Source organism: Cupressus sempervirens, chromosome 4 (genome assembly GCF_028749045.1).
Source record: "Cupressus sempervirens isolate cs-2001-9-10 chromosome 4, ASM2874904v1, whole genome shotgun sequence".
In the NCBI taxonomy this organism is placed as follows: domain Eukaryota; kingdom Viridiplantae; phylum Streptophyta; class Pinopsida; order Cupressales; family Cupressaceae; genus Cupressus; species Cupressus sempervirens.
In genome coordinates, this window is record NC_143121.1 from 173,725,522 (window position 1) to 173,743,588 (window position 18,067).

At 36.2% G+C, this 18,067-nt stretch overlaps 1 protein-coding gene across 1 annotated transcript in view; it reads right to left on the minus strand.

Annotated features, from left to right (window-relative positions):
• Nucleotides 1-7,992: 7,992 nt before the first annotated feature.
• LOC149560535 (uncharacterized) overlaps nt 7,993-18,067 on the minus strand; it is a gene marked incomplete at its 5' end in the record, with an annotated part of 61,567 nt that continues 51,492 nt past the window's right edge. Inside the window, 2 exons of the mRNA XM_089824721.1 lie at nt 7,993-8,447; nt 8,533-8,806. Coding sequence (XP_089680847.1) covers nt 8,250-8,447; nt 8,533-8,806 — 472 coding nt within the window. The remainder of the gene's footprint in view (nt 8,448-8,532; nt 8,807-18,067) is intronic.

Consider the following 18,067-nt stretch of genomic DNA (forward strand, 5'->3'; position numbering starts at 1 on the left):
AAACAAAAAGTTAATTGTCTCAAGAATATTGAAAGTGAATCTTTACTTTTACTAGAGTAATCTAAGTTATTTATTAAAAACAATTTGATCTTGGTTGAGTAAGTTTTGATTGTAGGAAACACTCAAAGAGCTTGGAAACCAGTCAAGAAATCCTTGAACACAAAAGGTGGAAGTACTAATAAAAGTAAATACAAGAGGACAGATTTCATGCGAAAATAATCAAATATCTACAAAAGTAAAGGAAAGATTATTCTATTAATTCTAATCATTATGTAACATCATTGTATGAAATTTACTTAATTTAGTTTGTAAATTTGGTTAAAATTGTAAATCAACTTAAAATTTTGATAAGGTTCCTACTAAACTAGGGTGGGCATTTAACGTAATTATGAAAACAAGACTAAAAAGTCTCGAGCTTCACTGGGGGTTTATCTCAAGTTATCTTTTTGCTTTGAGATGGTATTTAGCATGAGAAGCAATTCTTTGTTTTACTTTCTTGTTGGTAGTTTTAAAGTTGCATATATTGTGAAGTTTAATTTGTCCAGAGTTCAAGTTGGATGGTTGTCTAGTAGCTTGTGAGGCTAAGATTTGGGGGTTATGGAAGGATAAGATAAGATAAGATAAATTTATTAATGTCCAAAAAGAGACCAATGAGGGTCTACGGGATTGGAAACAATACAAAGGGGTAGACACCAACAAAAGGAGCACCAAACGGTCTCCACAAAAAGAACATGAAAGCAAAACAACAAAAATAACCAAGAAAAGGGAATAACAACAGCTAAGAACTCCTCACAGGTGAGAAGTAGTCTAGAATGGAAAGGTGGACATTAGGGAAATCAGGTACTCTGGAAGGTTGCCTCTAAGGTCTACTAGAGGGATGTTGCTGAGTGTAATCTTTGCAAGGTCTCACAGATCTAGTGTGAACTGAGATAGTGCAGAGAGGTCGCTTCAATCCTCGAGCAAGAACTATAGGACTGAACAAAGAGGTGACAAGCTGCCTAGGGTTCAATGTCGAGCAAAGTTGGAGCTGTATAGTGTGCTCACGAGGTGCATGGTCTCCTGAAGATAGAGTGTAAGACAATTTTGGTCAATATATCTAAAGAATAAGGGAAGGGACCGACACTCTTTGAACAAATAGTAGAATCTCCCTCAGATCTCATAGTAAATGGGACAACAAAAAATAAAGTGAGACTTAGTCTCGACCTCCCCGATGTGACAAAGTCGACAAAGCCTGTCCTCCCTACCAATCTGGTGATCAGTCTAAATACATAATCAGTGAGAACCAACCCTAAAAGATCCCAAGGAGATGTGAAGAGCGTGAGTCCAACAATGGGTAAGGTACCAAGGATGTAAGATGATCTTGTCCTATATCTCAAGAAAGTGCTCAGCATAGAAAGCCATACGCAGACGGAGCCCACCTAAGGGACTCCTCCAGGTCGTGATAACATACTATCTATAGATGTCAAGTCTAACATGCTTATTCAACTCTTGCTGAGATGGAAGAAGATGAGTTGGAGCGTCCAAAGAAAACTGGAAGGGGGGAAGACGATCCAAACTAATACCAACCGAGCCCAAGAGAGTAGAGACCTGGGTGTACCAACAACAAGATCTGTAACCAGAGTCAAAACTCGCCACCTACATAAAGGAGCAATTAGCCAAGTAGTAATATCTGTGACGATCATCAGAGGAATCAGCAAATCTTTGGAGCCAGTGAAGTAGCCAAACTAAATCAAAGATGGTCCCCAATCTAAAAAGGTGAGCACCAAACTCAGCTAGAATAATGTTGTGTGGTGTGAACTGGTGACACCTGATAATGCGCCAAAAGAAAAGAGTTTGGACTCTCTCAACAGAGGCCTAGTCAGACTCCAAGAGAGAGGGGTCCCAAACAGTAGAACCATAGATGACAATCAGCTTGACTAGGGAGTTAAGAAGAGACATCTTAGTTGTGGTGTCCTAGCAGTGGTGTCGAAAGCATTGTTGCTCAAGAAAAGCAAGGGATTCAAGTCCCTTATTGACTCTGGGTTGCATGGCTAGTCTCATGTTGAATCGAGGTCTAGAAAACTTAACCCCCAAGTATATGAAGATGCAATCTTGATCTTAGTACCCTGGAAGTAAAAATGGAGATGGGATGTCCCTAAACAATTGAAGACCATAACCCAAGTCTTGTCCAGATTTACAACTAGCTCACGTGAGTCGCAAAAGAGGCCAAGCCATCAAGAAGCCATTGAAGACCCTCAAGAGAAGATGCTAGGAGAATCACATCATCAGCAAATAGAAGAATAGAGATCAATACCTGAATCACAGAGAAAAGCCTTAAGCAAAACAACAAAAAGCTTTCGCCGAGCGGTGGTGAGCCTCCACAATGATGGCCCATAAAGTCAAAATGTGATCAGTGGTCTGAAAATCTGAACAAAACCCAACCTGACCTCTAGCCCAACAATGTCATTGATCGAGCTCACTGGATAGGATATCGTTCAGCATATATGCCCAACCATGATGGTCTTGTAGTTTCCAGCATCAAAAGTTGGCCCAGATTTATGGATCGGATAGATAATATGTCATGACCAAGAGTCAAGGAAGCCGACACAAACCACTTGATTAAAGAGCACTGTAAGAAAGGGAATTAGATAGAGATACCTAACTTGAAGAATTCAACTTGAAATCCTTCATTGTTTGGAGTTCTGCTTCTGTTCATAACTCTAACTGCCTCACTAATGTGGGAGAAGGAGAAAAGGTGACAACAGGGGGGGGCGATGAGATGGAGAGGAGGTTGGCTAGGAATATCATAAAGTGTGGAGGTGTGGGAGGCAAAGGAGTTACAAGACAACTTGGGAGAACTCGAGAATCTCGCATACAGAGTTAGAAGACAACTTGATGGAACTCCACTTGATTGCAGATTTGTTTCTTCAATGAAGATTTTTACAAAGATGTGGAACATCTTAATTTCGACAAATTTTAAAATGTTAACCTTAAGAGGGGTTTCTTAAAAGAAGAATTGTATATTTTGGAAAAATAATTGTAAGAATAATGCAAAAGGGAGGTTGTTAGTATAATTTATTACAATGTTAATAAATGTATTGAATTTTTTAGGGTAAATAGTTAGAGATGTGGTTTTGCACAGTTAAACTATTTAACTTCTTTTTGTCATCTCCACCAATTTATAAATATCTATCAAATGTAATATCACTACACATTCAAATAAAAGCAAATTTTATCTATTTTTGAAATAATCAGTTTATTGGATGATAGATTGCTTCAACAAGGTACTCATATTGAAGAAATCTCTCTAAATGTTAGCATACGAGAAGGAAATCAAGTCCAAGTTGGGTTAGACTTGGGGAGTCTTGTCTCGATTTACAATTCCATAAGAATGATCTAAAAGCATGGCTCTTAAAGAACTGGATTTGAAGGTGTTAATGGATAATAGTGTCCTTCCTTCTAGAAAATGATACATGGAATTCAAGGAACTCGTGAGATATAGAATGGAGTTTGTTTATTATTTAACAACAGACTTGGAGTCAACTCTCAGATCAGGAGCAAAGGAGAAAGATATTCTTGCCAAATTTGGAGAAAATCCTTGCAAAATGGTGGATGGTGATGAGCAACCCCTCTTTGAGGAAATAGTACTTCAATATTTTACCTCAATGGTTCAAGCAGAGATTAAAGAAAATGATTTCTACTTAGCTTTTCTTGATAAAAGAAATCATTGTTAAAACACTATTGCGTAAACTGCAAGATATCCTAGGGAGGAATAAGAATTTTTTTCATGGGCTTGAATGTTACCATCATACAAGTTAAGGCAATTGCCAATCACATGTTAAAGCCAAACATTACTGAGATGCTAGCTTCTTGGAAGGAGTTTGAAAATTCATGGCTACAAATAAGAACAAGTGTCAACTAACACTTCGAATATATTTTTGTTTTCTAGGATATGTCTTATGTAGTTTTGTTTTGACACATTATATGTAAAATTGAAAAATGTAATTGTGTGTAATTACATTACATTTATTTCCACCTTTTTTTCATAACTCTTTTACAATTTATTTGAGGGAGCTCATTATAAATATTTATCTTTTACACAAACAAAAAAACTATATTGAAATTGTGCAACAATATAAAACTTTGAATTTACATTGCAAATCTGATTTGAAGTTGATAAAAGGAGCAATTGAGTGTTCAATCTTTGAGTTGACTTCATCTTAATGATCATTGTGTTATATTGGCATTTTGGTGGCATGGCCTAGTGTTAATTTGAGGTATCATAGATATTGTTTGTTTGTTGCGAGTTGAAGAGGACTTGAAGTATCTATGTTGATATTTATTGTCTTTGTGATCCAATCCTTGTGGGAAAGCACATAAGTCTTTGAACATGTGTAGGTTTCTTATTTAGTCAATATGTTGTGCTTAAGGTTCCCTTTGTAGGTATCTTATGCATATTAGAATTATCATTGCAATTACTTTGTAGTGGAGTTAATTATAAAAGATTCATTTACCATCTTAACTTTAGTCTCTTAGTTTAAGTATTTAGTTTTATACATCAGCAATAAGAAGGGCACCTCCTCTTTTTGGAGTAGAGATTGTCTCAGATACTATAGTTTCAAGATACTATTTTGTAATTGGTTGGCATAAAGTCAATTAAAAAATATTTACCCAATTATTTTTGGCAACTATGCTAGTGACAAGACATGCTTTCAAAGCCTCACACTTAGTTTGAAGTACTAGTTTTTTATTTCTTTAGTTTTTAAGATGACTTTTCTTTGGCTTGCCAAATTTGACATCTTGGAGGGATGCCCTTACTACGCACAATAAAAATATTCAAGGTTTCAAGCATCCTGTATTTAATTTGATTCAAAAGGCTAAGTTTGATCTTTTGACTACAAAGCCTTATCTTAAGTGTACCACAAGTTCTCCTCCATCCAAGAAGAAGCCTATTCCAAGTAAGGTTTCAAATTTCATTCTACAACCGACTATTCCATTTGTTCTCAAAAGAATGGATGCAAAAAATCCTTGGGTGATTGCTTTTGGTGTTTTAGACCTTACACCACCCATTCATGACCTTCTGCATGGTTTAAGAAAGGATTTTTCCAAATTCTATGGAGATGTGAAGCAACATCCCAGCAAACACATCAAGGACTTTTACTATGTAGAATTCCTGGAGTGGAATATGAGATGTTTTAATGACATTATTCATTGAAACTTTATAGGGTATTGTTGCAGATTAGTTCTACAAACTTGCACCACAAACCACTATTGATTGTTATATCCTCTGAGCAAAGTTTGAAGAGAGATTCAAAGTAATTGAGATGTGCATTCCTTATTGGCTCAATTGAGACAAATGGACTCACATGAGCCAATGTGTAAGTTCATTGCCAAATTCAATAAGTTGGCAAACAAGATCTCCACGTTGCCAACCTTACAATTGAGAACCTAATGTGTGTCTTTATCAACACATAACTAAGTTCCTAACTACTCTTGTAGATGCACAAAATCTTGCAATAGAGATTAAAGACAATTTGGTCATTGCTAGGAAGATAATAAGAGACTCAAATTGATCTAGGAGTTCTTCAAAACCCTTTACTTTTGGCATCACTAGTCCCATAGAGCAAAAGCGGGCAAATGAGTTACTTGCTCTAAAGAGGCAAATATTAAGGTACATTCTCTGCTCTACACAAGAATATTCCTCGAAGAACCTTTCCGAATGTTGCTAACAATTATGCTACAAAGAATCAAGCTAAGCTTCCTCTCACACCAAAGAGAATTGTCCTTGAATCTACTCCACAAAATGTAGCAATGGAACATTATGAGACAAATCAAAGTGAACATTCATCGTCAAAGGAGATGCAACTAGCAACTCCTATCAAGTATGTGCATTTTGAAGATTCTTCAAAATCAGTGGAAACTCATGGCGAAGATTATGTTGTGTTCGCTCTTTCCAAAAGTCGTCTTCATCATCCAAAAAATGGAGCTAAAGTAAAGGTTGCTCTTCAACTATTGATTACCATTGTAAAAAGACTCATTTACGAATTCTTACAAAGGACACTACTATGAACAAACAAGTATACCTAATCCTCATATTTCTTCAAATGTGCCTAGATGAAGGGAATCAAATCCAAAACCCCATTTTGAATGTTTCTCATCTTCATTAGAAAATGATTTTAAAGTCTCTAATATTATTGATCATGCAAAGAAGACCAAAATTCAAATACCTAAGGTATAATATTTAAAAGCTAATCCAAACTAGTTTGAGAAGTTTGTTACATATGTGAAAGAAACCCACTCTATACAAAGTTCTTCCCAAAGTAGACAAATTATTCCTAATCCTAAGACGTTGCCCAATAATTTGGTTACTATATCTTCATATGTTCCTAGAAATGGAGAACCTTTATATTTGCTTGTTGACAAATGATTTTAACCTCAATGTTACTGATTCAGGTGCCTCTAATAACACAATGCATATCAAAGTGGCAAATGTGTTTGGGCTAACCTTAACAAAAAAAAAATCGATCAATGTTACTCCATGGAAAACAAATAAGTGCTCCTCATAGTACAAATCAAAGATGCACAATTTACATTTGCATCTTTTTCCAAACAAGATCAAGATGAAACTCTTGGTAACAAATGTTCCCAACTCCTATGGAATGTTACTAGGATGTAATTTCTATATGCATGTACGAGGAGAGCTCAATATGGATATCTCAGAAGTAGGTACCCATCAAGGGTGTTATGCAAAAACTTCTTCACAAGAGGGGGACTAAGTCTATTGTTGTGAAATGATAATGATCCACATGCACAAATTTTGTTTGAATCATCCCGAGTGGGAAACTACTACTTCCACATGATGAACATTTTAATTTTGCACAAGATTGGTATAAAGTATCTAACATGTCTGGATCGTGTCTTTCATATAGCGGAGGGTTTGAAAATGCTAGTGAAGATCAAGGGTTAGAAACTGGTATTAGTGAATCATTTTGTCTCATTAATAAAGTATGTGATTCTACTAGAAATGTTGAAGATGCCAGTGATAGTAACTCCAATGGTGTTGGGAATTGAGAGTTTCATTGCAACTGTACCTCTTCTCATAACCCTATCTTTAAACATGTGAAAATTGTATTATAAATATAATAATGAATTTATGCTAAAACAATACAATCAAACAAGAAATAAAATCTAACTAAAAATAGCTAAAATTATTAGCTGAAAAATTAATTAAACATTTAAAGATAAATGAAATCTTTAAATAATGAATAAAAGAATAAAAGAATGTACAAGTTAAAAATCATTTAAATATGAAAAAAAATACAAATTATACAATAACAAAGAAATTTAATGTGGTTCACCCAATATGAACTACATCCACACAAGATATAATCATCTGTTTCATTTCTTTATTATCCAACAGAGAACAAATTACAATATGATATCCTTCACATCAGTCACTTATTTACAAGCCTTTCTGGTATTTTACAGAAGTCAATTTACTGCCAAAAATAAAAGCCGGCTCATTTAGTTAGGAATAGACGACTTTTCATTCACCCCAACCCCTTAGTATGGTCTCTGCCTGGATACCTATAATTGTAGTTATTCCTACGATATTTTAATAAAACAATAAAATAATATAAATATAACCGAAAATGGATTACGACTGAAATGTTCATGAAACTATTGTTTGGGGAACTGTGTGAAGGAAAAATGTTTTTAGATTTTTATCTCGGGCAATTATGGCAGACGAGTGTTTAGAGACATGTGAATGTGCCATGCTAGGTATGTCTGTGTAGGGATGAGTTGGTGCACCACTCCCAGGTGTTCAGAAACCAAAAATAAATGGTAAGGAATTGGCCCTAGCATTCAGAATAGATACAAGTGGAACTGGATAAGTTTTCATTAGAACGGACCAATAAACATTAACTACAGAACCTATCATTTAAATGCATCAAACGATGAGAGAATACTTCCAAAAGGTGAGCTACTTCATCTTAAGACAGTACATTAAACATCAAACAGAAACCCATAATAGGGATGTTGCGCTTTAATTAAATGCTTATAAATTATGGACACCACTGTGCAATGAACTCTCCACTGATATTAAGAACAATTACGTCTCACTCACATATTGCGCTGCTATTTTCCTTCTTTCAAAAAAATATTGAAGAAGCAGGCACAATAGACATAAAACTTCATATTTTTACAGCACAACAATGTTCTTTAGTAGAGCCATACAAAAATGAAAAAGAGAAGCAGAACTTCGACATTCATGCAAGAAAACAAAACTTGATGACCAGTGCTAAGCAGAGCTGTAGAAAAAATGAACTAAAAACTGGTATTGTCCAATTATTGCTGTGAGCCTTTATTTGAGACTGCATACTGTGACCAACAAAAAAACCTGATTCCAAGCCAGCAAGAGCAATGACAATCCATTTGAAAACTTCCATTGAGATGAGCAAGAGGAACTGCCAAATCAAAAATAAAACAATTAGTTTTTGTTTATACCAAACAGAGTTAACATTAGGCTATGTAAGTCAAGTGTATGCATACCGAAGCAGGAATGAAGATGAATAGAGAGTAACCATATAAACACCAAAGCTGCACTAAGCTTGACGGTATGCCCAAGAATTGGTTTAAAAAGTAGAATCCCACTGGTACGAGGCCTATATATGCATAGAATATGGCTGCAGCCAGGCTCACATAATTGATATTATAAACCCATTCTGTATCAGTGGTGCTTGGCTTAAAAGATAAATAGGATGCACAATTTCCAAGAACATCTGCCAAGAAGACTAGAGTTGTAGAGATCAATATAGGTCCATACCTACATCAATTTTAATAAGTCATGCACTCGAATATGACCCTCCATCACTTCTCTCATATGCACAGTTATAAATATAATTTGCAAATGTTAGCCCCACTATGTCATGTAATGTATGTAATCTTCAGTGAAATGAATATAATCTATACTAAAGAGACATATTGCATGCAAAATTATTAATAATGAAGTGCAATGAGCCTTAGTAACTACAGTGATACAAGTGAATTTTTGATGCAGTTCCCATGTTCAAGATTGATTTTATGGTAAAATAAAGCAATCGTTAAGAATAGTCCATTTCACTACAGAATTTGCTATCACTATCCAATGAAGACAAATGTAACATATAAATAAAGTCCAGAATGTCAAGATCTGCTATGTTACAGTTGCTCAAGTGTAACCCCCTGTAACTTACTGCTTATATTATGCATAGCATTGTAAAAGGCTAAAGAACTAAGTATATGTCATGTTATAGAATCCGTCCAGCTACACTTGTTTACACAACATTTACCAGAAATATGGTGGAGTAAAAGCCACCAAAGGAAGAGTGTTCACCTTGTTTAGGATATCACTCCCATAAAAATCAAGAAAATAAAGGCAGATGTGAAAATATGATGATGTTTGCTAGTAAGAGACAAAAAACTCTACTTTTTCCTTAGATACATAGAACTACTGATACGGTCAATAAAGCTTGTTGAGAACAACATATAAAGAAAAAGATGAAGTACAAAACATTGAGCCAAGACAGTTGGCTAGAGACCTCAAGGAAACAAACAGAATCTCAATGAAGCAGATAAGATCATAATAGATATAAAGCGAAATAAAAATAATTAGTGGTTTCCACTGAGGATGAAAATGGCATGATAAAAGGTAAAGTTACTGCACCAGATTAGTGCTCTCAAATTATAAATAAGTTATTTAACTAGATAAAATATTGATTACTAGATTTTCTATCGATTGTATAAAAGATGGTTATTAGATTGTTGATTGATTTTTTTTAATTTGGCTATTAGATTGTTGATTGGTTTTTTTTAATTTGGCTATTAGATTGTTGACTAATTACAATCAAGAGAATAACTTGGCCAAAGAGTAGGATGCAGCAGTTGCAACTCTACATGGACAAAAAGGAATGTAAATCTAAAGGACCATGAAGGCCTGAATCTTCAAGATCCGAGACATTATCAAAATATACATGTTGAAAAATATAATTTTCTGGTAGTGAACTTTGCCAAAAATAATTCCATATTGAAAATTCTTGGACAAATTAGGTCCCTTCAGCTTCACCAAATCAATTGGCGTCAGTGACATGTCCCTAGGAGGGAGGAAAGAATATAGTTCCTCATTATCATTCACATAATGGTTGTTTTGTGTCTCCTAACTGAGAATAGGAATATGATTCTATGACAAGATTTTGCATGCTTTGATCAGCCATCCTTCTTTGGTATCTAGGGAAAACAATTCCGTAATTTAAAATTTACAACATCTTTGTGCTCTATTTGCTTCCCTTTTACCTGATATTCTTCTTAATATTCTTCACCCTTTGTATACACTTCCAATTGTCTGATTCCATTCGCATATTGCTTTAACACCATTTCCTTCAAACTCATTGAGAATTTCTGACTTTTCAGTACCTTTATTGTGGCTAATTATAACTGGATATTTTGTACTTCTCTCTACACCTATACAGATAAAACAAAAAAAGTCTCACTCAAGATAATGGCATACAAAGTTTTTGCCAAGTTACAATTCTAGAACTATTTTTGAACTATATCAAAACATGACCAATCAATCGATTCTAGACTAAGTGCCAAAACATTCAATCAACACTCCCTCTTAGTTAGGGAGGAATCCTGTAATGTCCCCATTTTTCTCAGCATTGGAGTTTCAGGGATTAGCCTATTATTGTGATCCTCGTAAGCTAATTATTGTGGATAGAGAGTCTTCTGAGGCAGTGGCTTCACTTGGGAGGGTGTTGTCTTCTCCACAATTCAGTAGGCTACAAGTTGGTCTTTGTTTGGCTCAGATTGGACTTCATTTGGGCTTAGTTTTGTGTACTTACTATTTGTGATAAGTTGGGTGTTGATTGAGATGGACACTTTCTATTTTTAAAAAGTGTATTTGGTCACATGGAGAAATAATAAGTATGACTTTTATTTCGAACAGCATATTTAAATGATGAGTATTTTGGGAGTTATTATATTTTAGTGGCCAAATTATTATTAATTTATTAAATGGCTTATTATAAAGTTATAATTTCACTTCATAATTTCACTTAAGTTGAGAGTTGAGTTATCATTGGAAAAAGCCATTTTTTAATTAGTTAAGCTAAGTCAAGTGAAAGAATCTAATGGAAGCTTCTAATAAATTTTGTGTGGTGAAGCTTCTTGAGTGAAGTTACATTTTGGCAACAAAAAGAGCATATGGAGATTATAAATACAAGCCCATTTGTTAAAAAAGCAATGCTTGAATATTTATTTTCTTTTGTTGCCTTTGTGGCTTTTTTTGAGTTCTAATGTTTGTACCCTTGCTGAAGTATAAGGCTCTGAATTATGAGTTGTTCCATTGAATCTATAGCTGAAGTATTGTAGATTCAAATATGAGATTTTGTTCTGAGTTGCTTGGTAATTCACAATTGAGGTATTGTGAATTAATTCTTAAAATTTATTTTGAATCACTACTGAAGTATAGTGATTGTTATATGATGCGTTGGTTGAAGCTTCTCTACTGAGCCTGTAGGAATTGGGCTCAATTCTTATTTTGATCAGTGCTTACTTCAAAGATGGTCAAATTGATTTTGTGATTCAATTTTCAATGTTATGGATGGTGACAAGAGGTTTGGTATTCATCATACCCGCAAAACCTAGTACAATAACTAGTACAAAACCCCAATCCTAAATACAGATTTAACAATCAGATTGGAACGCTAAGATAAGAATCTATAAGTGCTACTGAAACACCTAAAATGATGTTCTCCGGAACAATGGGTTTGCGTCCACTATTTGCTAGCATGAGTGGCTACGTCCTCCAACTAGCTGAAAGCTGAAGCTTTTTGAAACTCTCACAAGAGAGGAAATTGAATTGAATAATAAAATCAGGCATACCAACAATGAACTTCTTTCCTCTTTTAATACACAATCCTGAGACTATTCAACTCCTCTCTGGTTTTCATCTTATTCCCTTGTGGCTTTTCCACTTCCCTAAGGCATTTCCTCTTGTTCCTCCTTGCCCCTTTGTTCCTTATATAACATTAAATCGACCTTTATAATATTTTGAGCCTATCTCTCGAAGTCAATTTAATATTGCATAAAATAAGACTTCAATATTTATAATGTTCCAAAAGGGAACATTACAAATCTCCCCTCCTTAAAATTGCTTGTCCTCAAGAAATTAGTACCAAGATCCCATACAAGTCTACAGGCAGCCCTAAAATCCAAACTGAAAACAATTTTGATGATACTACGAAGGAAAATGTCTCTCTACAATCTATCTCTCAACCGGATCCTTGGATCCTATATAACTCTCTAAAAAAACTCAGCACCTATACCTGTAAACCAATCAACACTAATCAACACCAAGTCCACAATAAAATCTTTGTCCAACCATAGATACAATCTGCCAACACCTGGATCCCAAACTCTATTATGTTGCCTCGCTGCTATGATGAGATAGAAATATATCCAAGGTCCATGTATAATCTAGTAGAATGTGAAGACCTAACCTAAGCGGATGATGTAAGAAATGAAATGCTCAAAAGCTTAAACTATCATTCCATGGACATCAAAATTCATACTGTCGACATAAACTTGGAGAATTCTCAAATGCATAGGTGCTATGAGTGTGAAAGATGCTGAAAATCTACCCACAAACCTCAAAAAATACTCCACCAAGAACTGTTCAGAGGCTGATGAAGAAAATTCCCCCAACTCTTGAATGGAATGAAATCAGAAAATTATGTTGGGACTGATCAAATGATAAACAACAAAAGTCGATTCATCATTCCCCTGCTGAGATCAGGATTCACTGCTAAAATCTAAGCCAAGATCCCAAAGTCTGAAATCAAACTCTTCCTCTTCATTGCAAACAAGTGATGATCCTTCATTTAACACAAAAAGAGGATTGTTGGACTTCCAATCAGCAACAACTTCAAAAAAAGGATTGTCAACAAGCTGAAAGTGTTATGAAGTTTTGCTACTTAACCGTTTGGGGCAGCTATCCAAGTCATACATCTGCTAAATGCTCTCAAGTTCGTCAATGACTTCCTGGAAGAACTACTGCCTCATCCTATTCTCAGGTTTTCGAGAGTGTTCCATGAGCTTGATTTTTTTTTTGCTCCCAGTAAAGATAACTGAGTTTCACTCAGTGCCTCTCGAACATTCTTAAGAGTCCTGCTGAGATCCTCAATCTCATCCCTTTCCTTATTTGACTATGTTGCATAAATCTCAGCCACCTTAAGAATATAATCCCTGTCGGACAACAGATATAGGTAATATGATTTCATAGTCTTGAGAGTTGTTTTGACTTTTCGTAACTCGGCCACATGCTAGTCACTTTCCCCTTCCCTTGGGACCTTCCTGTGGAGCTGCTCAACCAACTCGTGGGTACTATCAAACTACACCGAGGATGCCACAACCATGTCTTCACTAACCTTTAGTTGATTCTGTATGACATGCATTTCATTATCTTCCTGTTGAAACTGTTCATTGTTTTGCAGTGACATCTTAGGTTGTTCCTCTAAATTCATGTTCTAAGTATCATGAGTATATGGTTTATGATACCAAGGTCCCAAACTGCTACTACCTTGTGTGCAATCTGTTTCATTATTCTGCTTGACAAAGCTCACCTCCAAGTCACCAATGAAGAAACCTGTACCTCGCGTAACATCTACTGTGTGATCGCAAGAAGGCTGCCCATCTCTGGCAGTTGTCTGCTCTTCTATTTCAAGATCATCCAAAAGATAATTCTGGTCTATCAAAATTTCTTCATACACCCCTATGTGTTGTTCGCCTGCAAAAAGATCATAGGCCAACTCCAGATACTTTCATTTTGCCATATCAGTCATATTTAGCTGCTCGAGATAAAAATCCATTTAATCCCTAAATTATAGGTCATTCTGAATTCAGTTAGGGAGTCTTTGATAATCCTTGTAAATATTGAGTATTTCAATTTTTATAACGGAATCTAAATTCCGAACAACTGCTTTTGTGGCCTCATAGAAGCTTTCTTGATATTATCCAAATCCTGTATTTTCTGAAATAATAATTACTCAATACTTTCTTTCTCTTCCGAGTCAGTTTACCAAGCCTGCAATATTACTTGTTATCCTCTGTAACGCCTTCACTTAGATTACTTTTTCCACCTGTATCAAGAACTTCTTTAGTTGGGTAATGAAAACATGAATGTGGGAATTTGTGACTAAGCAATAATATCTTCAAGCTCAACTTCTATAAGTTGTAGCTTTCAAAAACTGTCTCCTCGAGCAATAATCAGCTCTTCAATAGTTATCTAACCTTTTGTTGGCTTTTCAAGTCTTTACCAATCTGCAATCAGTAACTTCTATCCACCGGGTACGTACACTAAATGTGTTGATGATACACCAATTTGTCACCAAATCCTTTTGGACAATACCACTCTATGTTGAGAACCTATTTGTTAGAATGTAATGAAATTTTGGGATTGAAGCTTTATCTCTATCTGTTTGATATGTCCCAAATACTTTATTCCACCATGTGTTGTCTTGGATGGAGTTGCTTTATCATTAAATCCCTGATTTCTTATTGTTGAATCTAACGTGCAATATTTTCATGAATAGTGCCATTCCACAGTTTTTATATCTTTTCCAAAATATGGCAATGGTAATATGCAGATTTTTGAATATGCGAATAGATAATTGATACTAAAGAGCAGCAGTGGGTCTTCTAAGTAATGACGGCAAGAGGTGCACGCAGTAGAGAATTCCTATGTCTTCCATGGAGGATAGGTCTACTGGTGTAGTTTGTCGACACCCGTGTAATGACTTGGAGCTCCCAAAATTCTCTGCAGCCTCCCACAACTTCCTACACCTTGCTACTGTCTTAACACACCTGCAATTTAGGGCCTATTACCTACAGTAGGTTAGCATGTAGTGCCTCTCCCATTTGACTTTTGTAAGTCGTCCTGATGGATGCGACCTTGATGATCTTTTGTTGTGATGGATCATGATTGTGACCCTGAATGGTCTACACCATTGAGGTGTTTGGATTTATGTTTCTGTATCAGTTGCTTTGTTTATGCTTTTGACTGATCTTTGAGATTATGATGTGATTTTTGGTTCACTGAGGTTTGTGCCAGTGGTTACCAGGATCGATGTTGTATCATGAGGTTGTTCCATGATTACCTTGAGATGTGTGCAAAGATTGCACTATGTTCTTTTACCATGCTACACGGGACTAGGTTCCTGTAGCAGTGGTTAGTCATGTTTTCGACTGTGTTTACTTATGTGTTTTAAATGCCTTTTTAATGCAGAGTAAACAATCATTATTAAATGCGTAAGTAATTAAATGCATTGTTCATGTGAGATTATTTGGTTATGTGCTGCGAACATTTACCTTGTTATATTTCTGATTAGAGAGATATTTGTTACTCATGCTATGTTTTATATTTGAGAGGACCCGAGGGTCAAATGTTACTCTTTGATTTTAGTATCATAGACATTAGACATCTGGTTATATGATGACAGTGTGTTTTATGATGATATCTGGTTATCTGGTATTTGGACATACCTCTGATTTTGTTATGTGATGGATTTAATGCTATGGTTATTTACTTCATTCCTGCGTTGTTATGCTTTATGCGAATGTGAGTGATGTAAATAGATTATTTTAATATAATTAAATAAATGGTTAAATTAGGTGATTTAATGCATTTATTGCTTCGGCTATGTTATTATATGCAATTGCACTTGATCGCGTTGTTTAGTGTGCAGGATTATATCCCTGGCAGTGGCACATGGAGTTAGTGATTCAGCCTTTCATATTTTACCAATGTCGTCCTTGTATGGTCGACGTATCCTTTATTAAATGTTTAATTTAAACCTTTCGGTGATTACTAAATCCGAACTCATTTGCATTATGTGATTAGACCAGTAAGCGTGTCTGTGCATTTAGAGGTTCGCATTGTCGCGAAAGTTATTAAGGAGATTTATGTGTTTTTGGGTTTTCGGGCTTTTTAATTGTTTTATTTTAATTTTTGGCAGCTTTGCCATAAATGAATTCCTATTTATAGGAATAGCCTGTTTTCGTTTGGGTCGATTTGGGGTTTAACTAGATTGGCTGGTTAAATGCCCTAATCAATTATTCACCCGAAAAGTGAATAAGTATCCAAAGAGGAATTTAATTCCTCACTTCTCACTTTCAAATTGGAAAGTTGGAGAGTAAAACCCAAAATCCTCTTCATGAGGATTTACTGCTTTGTTCGTTGTGGGAGCTACGGGCGTGGGATCATCATGAGGTTGGGCTCGTTGGATCAGCTCGGGGAAACCTTGGATTGCCGCAATTTTCAGCTACTTCTGCGGGATATTTATTTTATGATTCAGATTCCTGTTTTGCCCTTTTGGCTGTGAGGTAGGGCTTTCCCGTTTTATTGTTTCTACTCCATTTCAACTCCTGTTTTTGGTAGCCATTTGTTTGGAGGCTGAGAACTAGTGTTCCCCTCCGTTTCTGTGTGCTAGTTCTACCCGGTTGGGCGGGTATGAACATTTCCCTATTTTTTGGGATGAGGGTTTGGGATTTTACACCGTTATGCTGGCCGTTTTTGCATATGGTGTCCGATTCCATTTATTTTTGGATTTTTGGGGTTTTTGAACCCAAAGGCCAAATGGGTTTTAATTTTGAAGTTTTCCAAATTTTTGGGGTTTTTACCTCGTTTTGCGTGCCGCCCCGTTTTCTCGATTTTTCTTGGCACAATGTGGGTCGTTGACCTTGATGATCCATTTGGATATCAGTCAGACCACTTTTGCACCTTTTTGTTGCATTGGGATGCGTGTTGCATCCGTACTCCCGACGTGTTCGGTTGAGTGATTTTATACCTGTTATGGTTTTTGTTGGACCTTTGCTTTTGTTTCGTGAACGCTAGGATTCGTGTAGAATTCATACTCTCGGATTGAGGTCGGTTGAGTAAGTTCATGACTTTTGGTCTTGTTGCATCATTAGGATTCGTGTAGAATCCATACTCTCGGATTGAGGCCGGTTGAGTGATTTCATGATGTATGATTTTATTGGTTTTGGGATTCGTGTAGAATCCGTCCTTCCCGTGTTGCTTTCAGTTGGGTGTTTTCTTTACATTGTGTTCTCATTCCTGTCCTTGTGTTATGATCTTCGTGATGGTGGTGCACCACACACGAGTACGTGCGCGTACATTTGTTGGGTGACTTGCGAGGCCCGATCTCCGTGGATTTGCCAAAAGTTATGATCATTGGGGTTGGGATGGGAGTATGCATGCCCACGAGCACTTGTTGTAGGATGAGCATGGGTAGGGTAGGGTAGCATCTGGAGGGGGCTTCTATTTCGCAGCCTGACGATCATGGCGTCATGGGTTGGCAGAGGAAGCTTTATATAAGTGATAACTAAATAAAATGTGTGATTGTTAATAAAACTTAAGATAAGTAAAATGTGTGAGCACCCGATTAAGTTCGAGGACACAATGTGTGAGCACCCATTTAAGTTTGAGGACACACGATCCGAGCTTGGGCTTTTTGATGCCAAGCGACTCTCCAGGATGTCAGCCCCTACATAGTAGCCTATTGAGTGTTTGACCAGGACCTGTACTCCTTGCATTGTCTTAGGTTCTTGGTTCAGCCATCATACTGTCTGGCGTGAGTGTTAGCTTTGGATGTTGTGCTTTATGTGTGTTTGTGGTTGGATCATTATCTCCATCAACACGGCGGGTGTGGACCTACGGGTGCCACGTGGTTGGGAGGCATAGCTACCTTTACCACTGCTAGGGATCGGTGTAAAGAGACGATCTTTTGTCCTCGTGCGACCGTTGCTGGATGTCTTCACTTGGTACTTCGGGTTCTGAAGTATGCTTTCTTGTGATTTATGCTTTCTTGTGATTTATGCTTGTATATCATGTTTAGATGATGTTATTTTACTTGACGCATTCCTTTATTATGATGTTTAGCATATGATTAGATGATGTGATTTGCTTTAGTAGTATATCTGTTGCTTACTGCTGTTTAGCATGTGATAGGTGATGTTATCTACTGTAGGATTATCTTATGCGTTATCACTA